This window comes from Danio rerio, chromosome 10, assembly GCF_052040795.2.
Source record: "Danio rerio strain M-AB ecotype USA chromosome 10, GRCz13ab, whole genome shotgun sequence".
NCBI lineage: Eukaryota > Metazoa > Chordata > Actinopteri > Cypriniformes > Danionidae > Danio > Danio rerio.
Genome location: NC_141030.1, coordinates 17,157,684 through 17,176,009, shown reverse-complemented (window position 1 = coordinate 17,176,009; position 18,326 = coordinate 17,157,684). Strand labels below are relative to the sequence as shown.

General features: G+C 31.8%; 1 protein-coding gene across 3 annotated transcripts in view; it reads right to left on the bottom strand.

Moving 5' to 3' along the window:
* Window positions 1-2,838: 2,838 nt before the first annotated feature.
* sh3bp2 (SH3-domain binding protein 2) overlaps window positions 2,839-18,326 on the bottom strand; it is a 52,801-nt gene continuing 37,313 nt past the window's right edge. For 2 of the 3 annotated variants that reach the window (XM_087270274.1, XM_087270273.1), the window contains 10 exons: window positions 17,336-17,453; window positions 17,153-17,220; window positions 14,892-14,974; window positions 13,084-13,140; window positions 11,743-12,259; window positions 10,025-10,133; window positions 9,275-9,330; window positions 7,771-7,849; window positions 7,230-7,289; window positions 2,839-5,977 (listed from right to left, as the gene is read on the bottom strand). In XM_087270274.1, the coding sequence (XP_087126400.1) occupies window positions 5,822-5,977; window positions 7,230-7,289; window positions 7,771-7,849; window positions 9,275-9,330; window positions 10,025-10,133; window positions 11,743-12,259; window positions 13,084-13,140; window positions 14,892-14,974; window positions 17,153-17,220; window positions 17,336-17,453 (1,303 nt within the window). In that variant the 3' untranslated portion in view covers window positions 2,839-5,821. The remainder of the gene's footprint in view (window positions 5,978-7,229; window positions 7,290-7,770; window positions 7,850-9,274; window positions 9,331-10,024; window positions 10,134-11,742; window positions 12,260-13,083; window positions 13,141-14,891; window positions 14,975-17,152; window positions 17,221-17,335; window positions 17,454-18,326) is intronic. The other variant, XM_087270275.1, reaches the window with a different exon arrangement.

Genomic DNA, 18,326 nt, shown 5'->3' with positions numbered 1-18,326 from the left:
TAACTGAATGTTAAGTCATTCAAGCCATAGGTCATTTTAATGTTATTTAGGTTAAAATGACTCATGAAGGTTAATTTGATTCAGCTTATAAAATGAAAAAGAACCAGGATTTTTTTAAACAGTGTGAATACAGGATCCAGTCAGGATTCTTTGCAATATACTCTAAATTCTTAATTTTTTACAAATGACATTTTAGTGTCTTCTCTGTAAATCTTGGTTAAATATGGGACAGTCATTATTGCTGTGCTAAAAAAAAAATACAAAAAACAAACAAACAGGAAAACACAAATATATGCATGTATTTTTCTCACAAATGTATGCATAAACAGTAAAACTGTATACAATTTTAAAAGATTCTTTTTATATAAAGCTCATTTAAATGTAATGTATTCCATTATTCTAAAGAATTATTATCAGTTTAAAAACAGTTGGCAGATTAATATTGTTGTGTACTTTTCCAGCAAACATGCAGTATTTATTTTACTTTTGTAATATTACAATGTCTTTAATTAATCTAGTCTTTAACCTCTCGTTAATTTAATAAGTACTCACTATTATGTTTTGACGCAATCTACATTGTAAAAAGCGCTATAAAGATTAATTAACATTTTAATTCTAACATTTTTGTCTCTATACAACAACCCAATTGATTGAAATGAATTGAAATGAATCTAAGATGTGCTTTAACTGTGGACTGTCAGCTTTAATTTGAAGGTATTTACATTTCAATCAGATGGATGCTGTACGAATTACAAGTTTGCATTTGTGCTTCACACTTGTTAAGGGTCCAAAAGTAATTAGTATGTTTTTAAATGTTTACAAACTTCATGCTGTCAATTTGGTAAAACCTATTTTCTTGACAGATAAAATGGCAAATATATATTTTTTGTCTTTAAATATCTTATCATTTAGTTCTTGTATCGGACTTTAAAACAGTATTTGATCTACAATCTACATTGTAAAAAGCGCTATAAAGTTTAATTAAATTGAAGTATTTTATTTTATAACATACATTTAAAATGTAATTTGCTGTTTGTTTAAATTACTTATTTAAATAGAGCTGAAACAACACAATTCTTGATTTTTTTGGGGAGGATAATGTTTTTTAAAACAACTTTGTTTTATGTTCAGTCCACCTAAATTTGTAATCTTAATTCTTTCATTTTTCAAACAAAAATCGATAGTGTGGAACTGCAAAAATAAATGTTTTCCCTACTATTTTGTGAATTATTTCTATTCTTAAATAAAGAAGCATTATTTAGATAAGCAAAAAATATATATTTTTTCTTGTTTTAAGAAATAATAGGTCAAAATAAAGTGTTTTTTTTTTCAAAACAAGCAAAATAATCTGCCAATGGGGTTTGCAAAATAATCTTGTTTTTCATTTGAACAAGATTATTTTCAAATATGTTTGAATTATATTGTAAGTTAAACTATTTTAACTTGATGCAAGTTGAGATGTTAAATGGATTTGCTAATTGATTTAAGCAAAAATCTACAGATATAAAAAGTGGGTGATCTTACTAGGTATTAGCAGTAAGTCATTACAAAATATACTTACTCCCAGGGCCGTTTATCTCAAAGTTGATATTTAGCCGTAGTGTTTCGTAACATCTAAATTTTCACGAGATGAGTCGTTAGACCAACGCACAACCCCAAACCTGGAGGACCAAGACATACACACATACACTACGAACAATTTAGCTCACCCAATTCACCAATACAAAATGTCTTTGGACTGTGAGGAAAACCGGAGCACCCGGATGAAACCCATGCAAACACAGGGAGAACATGCAAACTCCACACAGAAATGCCAACTGACCAAGCTGGGACTGGGACCAGCAACCTTTTTACTGTAAGGCGACATTGCTAACCATTGAGCCAATGTGCCACCCTATCACAACAGCAAATGCTTTTAATGTAATATCAAATTATTAACTTGAGTCAATCACGAATTTTAATTTTAAGTTATTTAATCTTTAAGTCAGTTTAATCTGATTTAAAATGTCTCATAAGGTTAATTAGATTCGGCTTAAAGATTATTTTTATTTTGTTTTAAGGAAAAACTCACTTTAATTTGTCATATAATTTCCTAAAACAACACAATATTTTTGCTTGTCCTCTTGATTTAAGAAATTTTAGATTTTGAGACTAGAAACCTATTTTACTTAGAAAAATCTAAATAGGAAAAGCATTTTTTTTGCAGTGTAGAACTAAATTATCATTCACACTTTAAAAAAATCTCTTTTTGACTTCAAGCTTAGTCTCTTCTCAGGAAGTCCTGCTGTTACAGCTCACTTTCAATTTCCCTAAGAAAAAGAGTCGCACTAAATTTTAATCATCTTTTGTTATGATCATTTATTCAGCAGCTTCTCTTTAATGCAGGCACTCTTTTGCACATTAAATCCTGTGCTGTAAGTCAGCTGAGTCTAAATCCATAACTAGCTTTCTAGATGTAAATATCTAAATCTAAATAACCCAACAACAACTAATTTTACATTTTGAACTAATAATAGTTTGTGAAACATTAGGCAATAGGTCAATAATTGTGCTTCTCAACCACGTTCCAGGAGGACCACCAGTTTTGCACATTTTCCATGTCTCCTTATCCAAACCAACTCATTGGATAATCAGCTCATTAGCAGAGACTGAAAGACCTGTAATGGGTGTGATAGACGAAGGAGAAATCTAAAACATGGAGTGCTGGTGGTCCTCCAGTAACGTGGTTATGAAACACTGATGTAATATATGCACAAGCTATTTTGAGTTCACTTTCAAGAAAATTTCATCATATTGTTACTATCCTTATGCTATGCACAGTAAATAAAATAGGCCTGGTCCAGTGCTAAACATTATTTTAATTTTTACAGTGTGCATACTTCAGCTCAAAAGTGTCAAAAGTACAAACATCATTACATTCAGTTATTAAATGGCTTGTATAATGTACAGTATAATACACAATTTATACAAAATGTAACATATATGACTGAAATACTGCAATGACATTCATATAATTTTGCATTATACAGTAGGAAGTTATTTTTACAGTCGGACGTCATCGGAGTCTGTGGTTTCTGTGGGATTTCAGAGCCGTCATTCTGGATCATGTGCAGCACCTGATAACAAACATGACTGACTTCGATATACATTTGTAATGTTTCTACATTTTATAAGCTTTCATACTTTTTGGTGAATCTTAACATAAAATTAGGTTTTACATTTCATTTTAAGTTGAGACACACAGAAAAAAATATTTAAAAATGATTCCCGGAATTTATTTATTTTTCTTTAAGGTAAGAGGTTGTAAACAATTTATTTTGGCTGAATTTAAATAATGAAATTAAGTTGAGCATTACTATATTTAATTTGTTTATTTAAAATCAACTCATTCAAATTGTTTGCAACAATTTTGCTGAAATCATTTTTTTCAGTGTATGTATGTTGTAGTTCACCCAGTCCAGGTTAATTCACCTTTAAGTTCGAAAGGATAGTGGCAAAAAATCTTTGTAAATTAAGTTTGATGCACGTTAAAGAAATTCAGGCAAGCCATTTAATCTATACAATTTACTAATGTTTAAATCAATATACTAGTACTTATTTCAGTTTCCTTTTCATCAAGTTTACACTCAAAAATGATTTTTGCTGCTTGTTCAAACTTCTAATTTGAAAAGAGCTGAAACAACACAATTCTTGAGTTTTTTGGGGAAGGACTTAATTTATGTTAAATTCACTTATATTTGTAAAAAGAATTAAGTAAATTTAATCAATTTGTGTTGGAGCAACATGAAAGACTCATGTGGAACCCAGCATTTTTTACAGTGCACTGTACATATTCAATAAATACTAGTTCTTACACTATAAAAAGAGATTAGTTACTTAACATGAGTAAACCAATTGCCTTAAAAGTAACAAGTTGACTTTATTTAAAAACTATGTAAGTGAACCCATTGTAACTGTCAACTTGGAACTGTTACGTTGTCTTAATTTTGATAAAAATGCCAATTTTGCTATAAGTTTTTTCAAATGAAGCCAACAAATCAGATTTTACAGTGTATTTATTACACAATAGTATGCATTTGATGGATACCATTAGTGACTAACTATGCTTCTAATACAAATAATTCACATTATTTTTTGCTATTGACTTCTGTTGGGATCTGTCGCTGAGAAATAAGTAACCTAACATGCTTAGTTAACCATCTAACCAGCCTAGTTAAGCCTTTAAATTGCACTTTGAGATGCTGGTGTAGCGAAGGCCAGCAAGCGAAGACGATAGAGGCATGGACATTAGCATCCTTGTTAAGCCTCCTTTCCACTTCACACGACAAGTAACAGACCGGAAGTCATTCATTTCCAATGGAGAGTAGTCCGGGAGCTGCATGGAGTTCTGATCATCTCCGTATGTAAAAAATTCAGATTCGAATTGAGCTGCGGAGCCGTTGAAATATTTAAACTCCTGCGACTAGACCGTAAGCGACCGGCCGACCGGAAGTGTTGTATTCCAGTGTTGTTCAAGCAGGTCCGTGCGCGCGAGATAAGAAATAGGACTTTATTTGGTTATTTTTTGAATCAGAAAAAGTCTATATTTAAAAACTAAACTAAACATTTCATAAATGTAAGTAATAAAGTAATAAATGTTAATAAATATAATGTTTTATGTTGTCTCCACATTCCCTGCAATATTTTTAGAGAACACTGCGAGAACAGCTTCTCTCCCATGGTGCACATCAGAACTGAAAATTCTGTGCGACTGACACAAGAGGGCGTATTCTGATAGTCGTGTCCCAATGTTGTGTGCAGTGGAAAGGCGGCTTTAGAGCAACCGACTCCTATGCAAAGAATTGCTGGTTCGATCCCAGCTTAGACTGGGTTGGGTGCAGTAGGACCGGTGGGTTACACGTGGGGGCTCGTCCATGGGAGTGAGGTTTAGGGTGGGGGAGTTTAACGGAGGCCAGTAAGCAATGTGCTATGCAGGTAAACCTCTCTCCTCTAAACGCAAAAGGTGCTCTAGCGACAGGTGCTAGAGGTCAAGGTCTTTAGCCTCCTTGTTAGAACAAACGACTACCATGCTAACAATCACCGGTTTGATCCCAGCTCAAACCGGGTTGGTTGCAGTAGGACCGGTTGGTACATATGGGGGCTTGTCCGGGATGGGAGTGAGCTTTAGAGGGGTGAGTGTAGCGGAGGCTAGTAAGCAAAGTGCTATGCAGGTAAACCTCACTCCACTGATCTCAAAAGGTGCTCTAGCGACAGTTGCTAGAGGCCACGGTCTTTAGCCTCCTTGTTAGAGCAACCGACTCCCATGCAGCCAGCCCAGCCGGGACTTGAACCAGCGACCTTCTTGCTATGAAGCAACAATGCTAACCTCTGACCCACTATGCCACTATACACCATATATATTAATCTTTTATGCTCACCAAGGATTGGGATTTGATCAATAAGTTCTTGGATCAAAATGACAGAATTGTACATTTAAAATACAGAATTAAAATATTATGTAACATGATGGCCATTCTGCTTGAATCTATTACATTAAAATGCTATTTATTCCTGAGTTGTCAATGCAGATTTTTCAGCATAATATTCGCTCCAGTCTGCAGTGTCACATGATCCTTCAGAAATCAGTCTTGCAATCAGCTGAGTACTGTTGAAAGCACTGGACCTCAAACAGTGTGTCCACATTTGTGAAGCTTTAATTGTAGCGCAGTCTGCTGGCAGTGATGATGACAATCTTCTTCACAGTGCTTGTGTGTCCTGATGGGATGCAGGTGTTTTGTCCAGAAGGAGCAGCAGGTTTTTCAGTGTGAGACCGAGGCCGGGGTCACCTGGGCGGGGTGTAGCCGAATGGTAAATGTAAGCAGAGCGAGTAATTGGGCATGGAGTTGTTGCTGCTGGGCAGTGGGTGACTGTGGTAATGTTCAACCAGAGCAGCTAAAGAGGTGAACGTCACGTCCGTCTCCAGATAAATACGCTGCTCCTGGAAGTATACGGAAAAGAGATGGCAAGAATGAATAATTTGTTTGACTACAGAAGCTTGCTTTCGTCACATAAATAAACCAGTAAAAAGGCTATTGTGCCTTGTTCACAACTGCGTTGGTTTTGAAATTTGAACATTCATTCATTCATTGAATTTCTTGTCGGCTTAGCCCTTTATTAATCCGGGGTCGCCACAGCGGAATGAACCGCCAACTTATCCAGCACATTTTTACGCAGTGGATGCCCTTCCAGCCGCAACCCATCTCTGGGAAGAAATTTGAACAGTAGTTGTGAAATTTGAAGACTGAAATTTGCATTAAATATTGAACTTGAAATGTCTTTGATTTAAAACATTTTTTAGCACTAGATTTTTAAAATCTAACAATTTTAATTTTAATTCATGTTGTTGGAACTGCGAATATAACCTTCAAATTCTTGCAGTTTCTAGTTTTAACTAGTGCTGGGCAAATATTAACCGCAATTAATTGCATAAAAATAATTCGTTTTGACAAAATATATGTGTGTGTATTTGATATATTTATTTCGTACATATATATGAATATTCAAATAAATTAATATATTTGAGAAATGTATTATTTATATTTAGATATAACGTGTGCGTGTGTGTGTGTGTGTATGTGTGTGTGTATGTATATGATACAAATTTTATATAAATCTAAATATCTATGTATGCAAAAAAGGATTTGTATAGTTTTGTTTTTAAGGATGTGTTTGTTTTACATATACATATTAAATATTTATAACACACATCTTATCTAAAATCAAACTTTTATTTTGGATATAAGTTTGTTTTTACTGTTTTTCAACAGTTTTTTTACAATTTGTTTTTTGAGTTTTATATCACAATTGTTATTATTATTATTATTATTATTATTATTATTATTATTGTTATTATTATTATTATTATGTTTTCATATTTCACTTAAGAGATCTGAATTCTGAATAAATCAGAGTTCTGAATAAATAGAGTTCTTAATAAATCTCTCAGTTTGTGAGTTTATGTCTTGTAATTCTGCATTTATGTCTTGCTATTCTGGGTTTCTTTTGTGTTTCAGAGTTTCAGAGTTTATGCCCTGCAAATCCTAGTTTACATCACATAATTCTGATTGTAAATCTTTTGCAATGAGTTGTTTATATCGTACAACTTATCCAACTATAAAACCATTCGTTCATTTATTTTTTTGTTTTTGCTTGTGCTATTACCAATATATGGAAAATATGGAAACACTAACCTCCTCAAAAAGCCTGTAGTTTCTGGCTTTGTTTATTCCAGAGTCCCAAACAACAAGTACCTGTGTCACATAAAAAACAAGGCATTAATCTAATACAGACAAATACTTATAGCAATCTCCTATAAAATAAATGATAGAATAAATAGTTTACTTTTTTAAGACATTCTATATTAGATTTCAAAAGAAAACTGTATAACAATTAATTTATTTATTTATTTATTTAAATTATGCACTTGACTATCTTTCTATCTATCTATCTATCTATCTATCTATCTATCTATCTATCTATCTATCTATCTATCTATCTATCTATCTATCTATCTATCTATCTATCTATCTATCTATCTATCTATCTATCTATCTATCTTCATATATTCTTCATAAACATTATGCTAAAATCAAATAAAATTAAATGTAAAAGAAATTCCAGTAAAAATAAAAAATAATATTATAGTATAGTAATCCTATAATAATGCTATATAAGTATTATACTAAAATAGTAAGTTGAAGTACTTTAAAGTACTTAGTAAGTTGGCTGTACCTGTGACGTTTTCCCCGTTAATGATTTTCGGATGCAGTACAGTCCATTCTGCGGCTGATTGTATGTGTCTCTAAAAAGTCTGCAATCAGTAAACAAAATAAACAGTGTAATCTAACACAGTAAAACATGTTTAAGTGTCAAGAAACCTGAATAAATCCTGAATTAGTATCTTAGAAGTAACATTTTAAATACTTGTATACAACATAAATAGATGCTAGTATTGATAATAGATTAAATGTTATTACTAGTGTCTATAATGAGTATGTTCTACTGTTATCTAATAGGGCGTCACGGTGGGGCAGTGGGTAGCACAAACACCTCACAGCAAGAGGGTTGCTGGGTCAGTTGGCATTTCTGTGTGGAGTTTGCATGTTCTCCCTGCGTTCGCATGGGTTTTCTCCGGGTGCTCCGGTTTCCCCCACAAATCCAAAGACATGTGGTACAGGTGAATTGGGTAGGCTAAATTGACCGTAATGTATGTATGTAAATGAGTATGTAAGGATGTTTCCCAGTGATGGGGTTGCAGCTGGAAGATTCGCTGCGTAAAACATATGCTGGATTGTTGATGGTTCATTCCACTGTGGCAACCCCGGATTAATAAAGGGACTGAGCCGAAAAAAATGAATGAATGAATGTTATCTAATAATAGCTAATAGTATCCAAAGTAAGTAGGCAACTAATATTTACTGCTAGTATAAGATCTAATATCTAAAATGAAAAGTCGATGTCTCGATTACAGATTCATAGAAGTCAATAGAAAAATATTTCTATTAGTATTACAGTTTTTCTCAGTCGCTTTGGTGCGTTTCTCACAACACCAGTGCATTTCTGCACAACAGTTAATGCATTTCTCAAAACAATTAGTACAAACTGCAAAACCTAGCTGATAACCTGCTAAAGACATTTTCAGAAAAAAATAAAGATTTAATTTTTTAAATAAAAATTGCTAGACAGATTTTGACAATTAGTTCAACATTTTTGTATGTAATGACTCAAGTAATGAAATGAGGACTGTTAGTTTTATATGCAATGACTATTTAGCATTCACAAGTTTAGTTAATTTTGACTGACATGACAGAAGCAAATGATAATGTTATAAATAGCAGAGAGTTGTATGAAAACAATTGATGCATGTCCAAAAGCATCTGCAATTTGTTGGAAGGAATGAGAAACTGCTACTAGGATGTGCACAAATGACTAATTGTTTTGAGATATGCATTAACTGTTGTGCAAATGTAAATGGTGTTGTGAGAATGCACCAAAGCGACTGAGAAAAACTGTAAGTGTAACAATTCTAATTCAAAACCAAACAATTCACTGTGCAATACAACTTCTGTCCACTAGAGGGCAGCAATATAAAGACAAACAACTAAAGAGCGTTAGTTGAGGGAAACTTTCAAGCAAACTTTTTTTAATTATTTACATGTTTTTATAGTAATTATGATGCTTAAAGAATTACTAAAATATAAAATGCTAAATCAAAATGACATAATGTTTAATTTACCTTTCCACGTTACAGGTTTCCATCGTGTTCACAAAGACAGAGGGAGGCAATTGTACCTAATGACAAAAGACAACGTTGTTACGACAAAATTTGGTTAAAGGCAAGATGACCTTCCGTTTTTTATTTAAATACATCTTGGAAATGTTGCAATGCTTAAACAAAAACAGATCATTTGAGAAATGAAGTCAAGTCCCCCACAATCTATTTCGACTGAATGTGTCACAGGAAATGACTCGATTCAGCTTCTCAAAAGTGTCTTTTTTCTTCACTAGTACATTAAAGAAGATTTTTTTAAGCTAAAATGAATGGTGATTCATAAAACAATTTCAAAACAGCTGCTTGAGCTAACAAAACATATACATGCAAATGAAAATAATACTGCTATGAAAAGACGTCTGTGAGTGTGAAATAAAGGTAATAATTATGTAAACAATGTTCAGTTTCTTGCATAGACTGATCATTTTGCTTCAGAAGACCTCAATTCTCAAAATAACATATTAAATTTGCTTCTCCTTTATTTATACTTTGTTTTAAACTCTCAAAGCTTTTTTTATTTATTTATTTCATGAATCGTCTATGACCACAATTATGTTCTACTGCAGATAAAATGTTACCTACATCTTGATTGACCTGAGGGTGAGGGTGAGTAAATTTACAGCATATCTTTCAAAACCGCAGGGTGAACTACACAGGTGCTTTATTAAAATGGAATCAAATATGTTTGCAAAATATCAAATGAAGGAAACTCACATTTTCATAGTCCTCTTCATCTGAGCTTTCATCAATTCTGTCTGGAATTCGTTTTGGAGGCTTCTCTTCAATAGAAGAACGAAAACTTTGTCCATCCGGCGATGCTCTTCTGAGAAGAAAGGCACAGGCTAGTTGTATAAATAATCTCATATATATATATAAAGTCTGTGGTAAAATTAAATCACAAGAATCAAGCTATTAAATGCTTAAAATATTATACTTACTACTCTTATAGTAATTAAAAAATAATTGTTTTAATAATTTTATCATCTAATTAGATTTTTAGAGTCATTGGATTTAATAAACTTCACCTAATTTGATGATTAAGCTGGATGACATTTTTAGAACCATTACATTTTTGATTAATTTCAGTTACTTCGATGGTGCACCACATGACATTTTTAGAAGCATTGCATTTTATTAATGTCATTTAATTTCATGACTGCATCACATCACATTTATAGTCAATTAACTTGATTAACTTCAGTTACTTTGATGATTGCACCACATGACATTTTTAGACTAATTACATTTTACTAATGTAATTTGATTTCATGACTGCACCACATCACATTTCTAGTCAATAAACTTGATTACCTTTAATTACTTTGATGGTTGCACCACATATTTTTAGAGCCATTACATTTGATTCATTTCAATTACTTTGATGGTTGCACTATATGACATTTTTAGAAGCATTAACTTTTTTTATAAATGTCATTTAATTTCATGACTGCACCATATTGACTTATTGACATTTATAGTCAATAAACTTGATTAACTTTAATTACTTCGATGGTTACACCACATAAAAACTTTGGCATTAAGTTGTATTAATCTCAAATAATTTGATGATTACTCCACACAGCATATTAATAAGCATTCAGCTGTATGCATTTAATTTAATTTAATTTAATTTAATTTAATTTAATTTAATTTAATTTAATTTAATTTAATTTAATGATTTCTTTACATTACATTTATAGTCAGTGAATTTGATTATCTTTAATTACTGTCACAATTACACCACTTGACATTTTTTACAACCATTAAATTTGAATTATTGATTGCACCACATTTCTTGACAATAAACTTGATGACCTTTAATTACTTTGATGGTTGCACCACATGACTTTTTAAAGAAATATTAAATTTGTTTGATTTTAATTACTTTGATGGTTGCACCACATTCGATTTTTAGGGTCTGTAAATTGTATTAATCTCAATGAATTTGATGGTTACTCAACACAGCATATTTTTAGGCATTCAACTGTATACATTTAATTGAATTTAATGATTGCATCACATTTATAGTCAGTAAATTTCTTTATTTACTTTCAAGGTTACACCACATGTCACTTTTTACCATTAAATTTGATTAATTTCAATTACTTTGCTTATTGCACCCCATGGTATTTTTTAAGCATTGCATTTTATTAATTTGATTTAATTTCATGGTTGCCCCACATTACATTTCTAGTCAATAAATTTGATGACCTTTAATTATTTTGACGGTTGCACCACATGACATCTTTTAAAGCATGTAGTCATATATTTATAAATAAACAGGGAAAAACTTAATTGATGTGAGATTTTGTATTGTATTCTCTTTCTCACATATCTGGTTTTAAACCTTTAAAGTCTTGGTTTTAGCTGTTTGTAAACACATCCATAGCCATAAATGTCTGAATACACAACCACGAACAGAAGACACTTACTGGAATGAGGGTCTTCCGGGTTTGGGTTTGTTTGGCACTGGGGGCTTGTTTATCTGTCCCAGAGTGCTGTGATTTGTGGACAGATGAGGTGAAAGCGGCCTTTGTCCGAATGAAGGCTTCACTTCCAAATGATGACCCGAAATGCTTGTTTTACTTGCAGAGATCAGCATCACTTTCTGCAGGTTCTCCACGATGGGTAAAGTGGCTGGTGAGTGATTAAAAGTGACGCTGGACTTCTTTTCGCAGGCAGGCATTGTGGAGAATGGGCCTGGCGGAGGTTTAAGACTGACAGGAGGAGGTAAAGGGGGCATGGGGCTGACAGGGCGTCTGTTTGAGTCTGTTTTCTCCAGATGCGGGGCATACGGTAGAGGTGGAGGAGGAGTATCTTTGATGTGGCAGGACGGTTTCTTGAATGGAGGTGGTAGAGGAGGCGGAGGTCCTTTCGATCGGGTTTCTCTAGACGACTGAAACGGAACTGGCGGTGGTGGATACGATGGAGGTGGAACCGTGGGTCGACCTGGAAAAAAATAGAAAACCAAAAAAACATCAAACAAATTCCACTCTGTGAGTTAGTTTTGTCTGTGAACCTGAATGCAAATGCAAAAGATGACAATCATTCATTTACAATACAAAGGTTCTTATTGGAATTGATGGTTCCTTGAGGAATTGTTTAGGCAAGACACTGCATGCGAATAGGTTAAAAATCACAATTAACACAGTTCATTGATTTCATTAAGAATGGCAAACATTTATTTTTGTGTCACAAGTTTTCCAAAATGTTATGTTTAAATGTGTTAATTAAATCTAGAGACCATTGTGGCTAAGAAATTTTTATTTTGGATGTTTTCTTTACAAAACAAAATAACAAAAAAGAGTTAATTTATTACATTAAGAATGGCATTTGTTTTTGCAAAGGAAACATATAAAATGCACATTTCGGATGTTTTATTTACAAAAATATATATTACATTATGAATGGCAAACATTTATTTTTGTGTTACAAGCTTTACAAAATATTGTAAAAGTTTTTAAATTTGCTCATTAAATTTATATACAAATTTTGAAAAATTGTGACAAAAGAATTGCACTTAAATGTGCATTTTAAATATATTTTTTACAAAATAATAATAAAAATAATTACGATCAACCAAAATGCCCCCAAATCCTAAAATGTGCTTAAAAAGTGCATGAAAATAAAGTGTTTAATACACTAAAATCTATATATAAAAAAGTTCTTTAAAGAACTGCAAAAACCTATCTTTGATTCTTTTGGCACATTTATGAGAATGACATTTAAAAGTGTGAGCAAAGAAATAACAGACATGCAGAAATCACACAGACCTGCTGATGTTGGTGATCCGTCCTCCTCTTCACTGTCTTCATCTTGTAACATGTAATCTAATTGAAATCAAATTGAATTTAAATATATATTTAACACAAATTAACATCTGTAAATCAATATTTGCAGACATAAAACTATACACGTTGTCCGTGGGGTTTAAAAAGTCTTAAAATGTCTTCAATCTCAAAAATTAAAATTTTAAACCTTTTTTTTTAAATCAGGTATAATTTTTCTTTATTTATATATAGCTACATAATCTGGCCATTAATACCCATACTATCTCAATAACACTTTATATTTTTATTTCAAATTTGCATTTTTTATTTTATTTACCATATTGGTTTAAGTACTTCTCTTACGGTAACATTTGTATAAAAGTTCTCCATATATTTACTGCTGAGGATACCGACCTGACCTATATTTTCTATTATTAAATTATTTTTATTGAATTATTAAATGTAGTAAATTATAATCATTTTTTATAGGACAAGTGAAAATCTTTCCCAACTGAGATATTCGAAAAAAAAAAAATCCTTAGCATTTAGTCCTGTATAATCTAAAATTTCATTTACAATGGTCTTAAAAATGTCTTTAAAAGTCCCAAATTTAACTTGGTGAAACCTGCAAAAACACAGACTATGTGCATTATATAAATGTGGTATACATCCATACAAATTATAAATAATACTAAAAAAAAAAACTTAAAAAAATAAATCAGCTGTCAATAATAGGAATAAAGTACATTTTAAACTCCGCTGACTAATAAAACATTTTGTTATAATATTTGAAATATTTTCTCTGTTAAACTGAAATTGCGGAAAAAATAAACAAAGGGGTTAATAATTCAGGAAGGCTAATAATTTTGACTTCAAGTATATATATATATATATATATATTTATATATATATATATATATATATATATATATATATATATATATATATATATATATATATATATATATATATATATATATATATATATATATTTTTTTTTTATTTTATTTGACATGGACATCACAATTACACTGGACAACCAAATGCATTTGTTTAAGTGTTTTAGCAAACTTGCTAATTTTCAACACCTGTCCACAGGAGGCTTAAAATTGACAAAATAGAAATATAATAAAACATACAAAACATTACAATTCTTTACATAAAATTACTGCAGGCAAAAACAAAGGCGACATGATCCAACCAACTAACAGTAGACTATTTGTGCAAACATTGCTGTTTTGTTTTTAACCACTTTTTAAGAGCACTACTAAAAATATTTAATTACTTTCTGATTTTAAGCTAACCGGTAAATCATTCCACAGTTTGGCTCCCTTTACAGAGAAGACTGATTGACCAAACGAGGTCTTACACTTTGGCACTAGACAGTCACCGTTAGCAGTTGCCTGTGTAACTCTGTGTAATAATATATATATATATATAAATACATAGACAAAAGAAGGGTTCACCCAAAAAATGAAAATCCTATTTGGAGTTTCTTAATTGTGTTTAACACACACAAAGGACATACTGAATAATGATGCTAGAAAACTGCCATAGTATTGTTTTGTTCCTACTGTGAATGTCAATGGCTGCTTTTTCTAAAATTCTTCAGGAATTCTTGCTTTGTGTTCAACAGAAGAGAGCACTCTCAAAAAATGTGAGTAAATTTTGGTAAATGTATATCTTTTGGTGAACGATCGTTTACATATAATATTATAATTGTATTACATTGAAACTACATTTTATTATGTAACTTGTAACATGAGAATATTGTTTAAAGTGCAATTATTATAAAGTAAAATGCTGCACACCTTCTTCAGGATCTTCTTCAACAGGCCTGATTTCCACCGTTTCCTCCAGCTGTCCATATAACGACTCCGCATCCAAATCATCACTATGAAAAACACAAGACGTTCCAGAGAAAAGATAAACATTTCAGATGAAGAAATACATAAACAAGCAGTGCTCGCAAGAAAGAGGAAGAGATGACAGATGGCATGTGACAAATTGCTGAGAAAAGTTTGACTGAGAGGTAAAAATCAGATAAGTAACCCTAATCTATTAGGTCAAATAATAAACCATGCATACAGTAGATCTGAATTATACAGCCTGATCTCACAAGAAAACGTAAGTATTTTACGTTTTGCTAGTTTAGTGGCTAATTTATACGAATTCATACGAGTTCAGTCATACGAAATTGTACAATTTTAAAAAGGAGGCATGGCACCTAACCCCACCCCTAAATCCAACCATCATTGGGGGATGAGCAAGTCGTACAAAATTGTACGAATTAGATTGTACGAATTCATACGAATTAGCCACTAAATCAAAAAGTTACAAATTGCCGTGAGATTGTGTTGGAATTATATCACAGTATCTGGCATCAATGATTAAGCACTTGTGGTTCACTTACTGGTCACTGTGTTCACACCTGTAGTTTATTTTTTCTTAAGAACCACTTTAGTTTTAAGTATCAACTCCCATTAACGACTGGCTTACTGATTTTATTTTTGACATACTGTATAAGCGGACGCAGCAATTAGAATCTTGTTGGCTCAGGACTTCTGGTCTCATTCATTTCCACTGATTTTAAAACTGAGGTTAAAAAAGTCGTGTTCAAATGTCGTGTGCAGTAAAAAGGTGGCTTAAACTGACCAAAATGTAAAAAAGTTACGTTTTCTAGTGAGATCAGGCTGGACTTTCTAATCCACACCTGCTTATGATTGTGTTTTTGTCCGTGTAACAAAGTTGTGTAGATTTTAACACTTCAAAACATACCATAAACAGGTAACACTTTATAATAATTACACACTATAAATCATTTATTAAGCATTAGCAAATAGTGAATTCATTATCTTTTAAGCATTATTAATAAGCGCTAGTAAGCAGTTTATAACTGCAGCTACAAATTCTCTATTCTTGACTTATAAGCACCTGTATAATGTGTTCAATAATTGTACTTTCATACTTAGTTAATGATTTATTTTTCATTACTACATATTGCATTATTTATAAACCATATGTGTATTGAAGAGAAGTTGAGGGTTTTTAGGATAATTCAAAATGAGTTAGTAAATGATTAATAAAATATTGAAATCAACATTTATATTTTTTATTATTCAGTTATATATTAATGGTTACTATCTGTGTTAATAAATGATTTGTTAACTCAACTTCATCTAGTTTTGTGACCTAATCTAAAGTGAGGACTATTTATGCTTTATAAAACCCTTATAAATGACAAATAAAGGCTCAGTTAAATTCTAAACAGGAAAAATGACATTATTCATTCTTATTCATTTAAAGATACACAAATAAAACTGTACTTTAAATGAAAAATAAATATTTGCAACCTAATCTAAAATAAAATTACTGTAGAGTTTAAACATTGCATCTTATTATATTTTTAAATTATTGTTATATTGTTGTTGTATATTGACACTCCTGTTATTCAGCAATCTTTAAACTTTACAGTAATTTTACTTTTTAGAAAAGATTGCAAGGATTATTGTTCATTTGATTCGGAGCCTTTAATAGTCATTTACAAGGGATTTATAAAGCATAAATAATCCACACTTTAGATTAGGTCACAAAACTGCATGAAGTTGAGTTAATAAAGCATTTATTAACATACTAGTTAACTATTAGTATATGCCTGAATATTAAGACATATACATGTTGATTTCAATAGTTTATCATTCATTTACCAACTCATTTTGAATTATCCTAAAAACCCTCAACTACTCTTCAATACAACTGGTTTGTAAATAATGCAATACTTCATTTAGTAATGAAAAACAAATCATTAACTAAGTATGAAAATACAATTATTGAACACATTATGTAGGTGCTTATAAGACAAGAATACAGCATTTGTAGCTGCAGTTATAAACTGCTTACTGACGCTTATTAATGTAGAGTTAATGCTTAACTGATAATGAATTCACTATTTGCTAATGCTTAATAGATGATTTATAGTGTGTAATTATTATAAAGTGTTACCCATAAACATTACCGTAAATGTAACAGATTTTTTGAACACTATGTGAGCAAATGGCACAGTACATTGTACCTTGGAAGTGGGATGTCTTTTTTATCATTATAATAGTTGATTTCTCTTCTTAAGTGCCGCATCCATTCCTGTCAGAGAAAAAAAAACATGCACATAAAATTTAATATTAATGATTTTTTAAAATTAAATATTCACAAAAAACAAAGCAAATGCAGATCTGAAATGCATTCAGCAGAACCTCACCTTTCTCTCATCTTCACTCGCAGCTGAGAAATACCATGTTCTGTGTCTCTTACTGAAGTGAACGATCTTAAAAGGGAAAACATTGCTTGATGTTGTTTCTTCTGCTGCTCGTAAGACTCTGAAAGACATTAAAAACAATATTGAGAAGCTGATTTAGGAGAACCCAAAGTTTACATTTGGAAAATATATAAAGTAAACATAAATTATTACTTTTATTGAAGAAAGATGCATGAACATTTACTTATTGACTACCAAAATGTGTGCAAAGTGCATTAAAGAAACACCTAAGACCCCCAACATGCCCAAAGAAATAAAATTTTTGTAATTTATTAAAGTAAAAATAACAACTTTACAGTAAATTCTGTAATACTGTGAAATTCTGTAATACTGTGATTAACCTTTTTACATTTTTGATGGCTAGTGGTGCTTCAGGGTCAGGCTTCACTACCATTATCAATCACCAAATCCTTTGTATTACAGTTTATTAATTTGAACAAACCCCTTTGTGCAAATTTACCATTTCTTTGCCAATAGTTATTCTGTCACACACACATATAGCTAAAATGTCCACGATTGACTCTCATCTGCAAACCCTTCCTGTTCTCTGCGCTAATAGTTCAGAGGGCTATTTTTCACCCAACCATATATGCACAATAATTACATGTTCACCGTACACCACAAACCTGCTTAAGAAAAACTACACGCAGGACTCCAAGCACTTTCCGCCACTTTAACCAAATGGAAAGTTTGAGTCTGAAACGAACACACGAAAGACACGCAAAGGCTTCTTTAACATGCACAGGAAACATATGAAGGCCAATTGTGTGAACAATCGAAACTCTTGTACTTAAAAAAAGGCCACCTGTAGAAAGGAGGGTTGTGGACAGGATGTGGCCTGTGATCGTGCTGAAACGGCCACTGCATATCTTAACTTACACAGCAGCAAACATACAGAGAGGTGGCTTACAGAAACAGGCTCTACCTGAGTGAC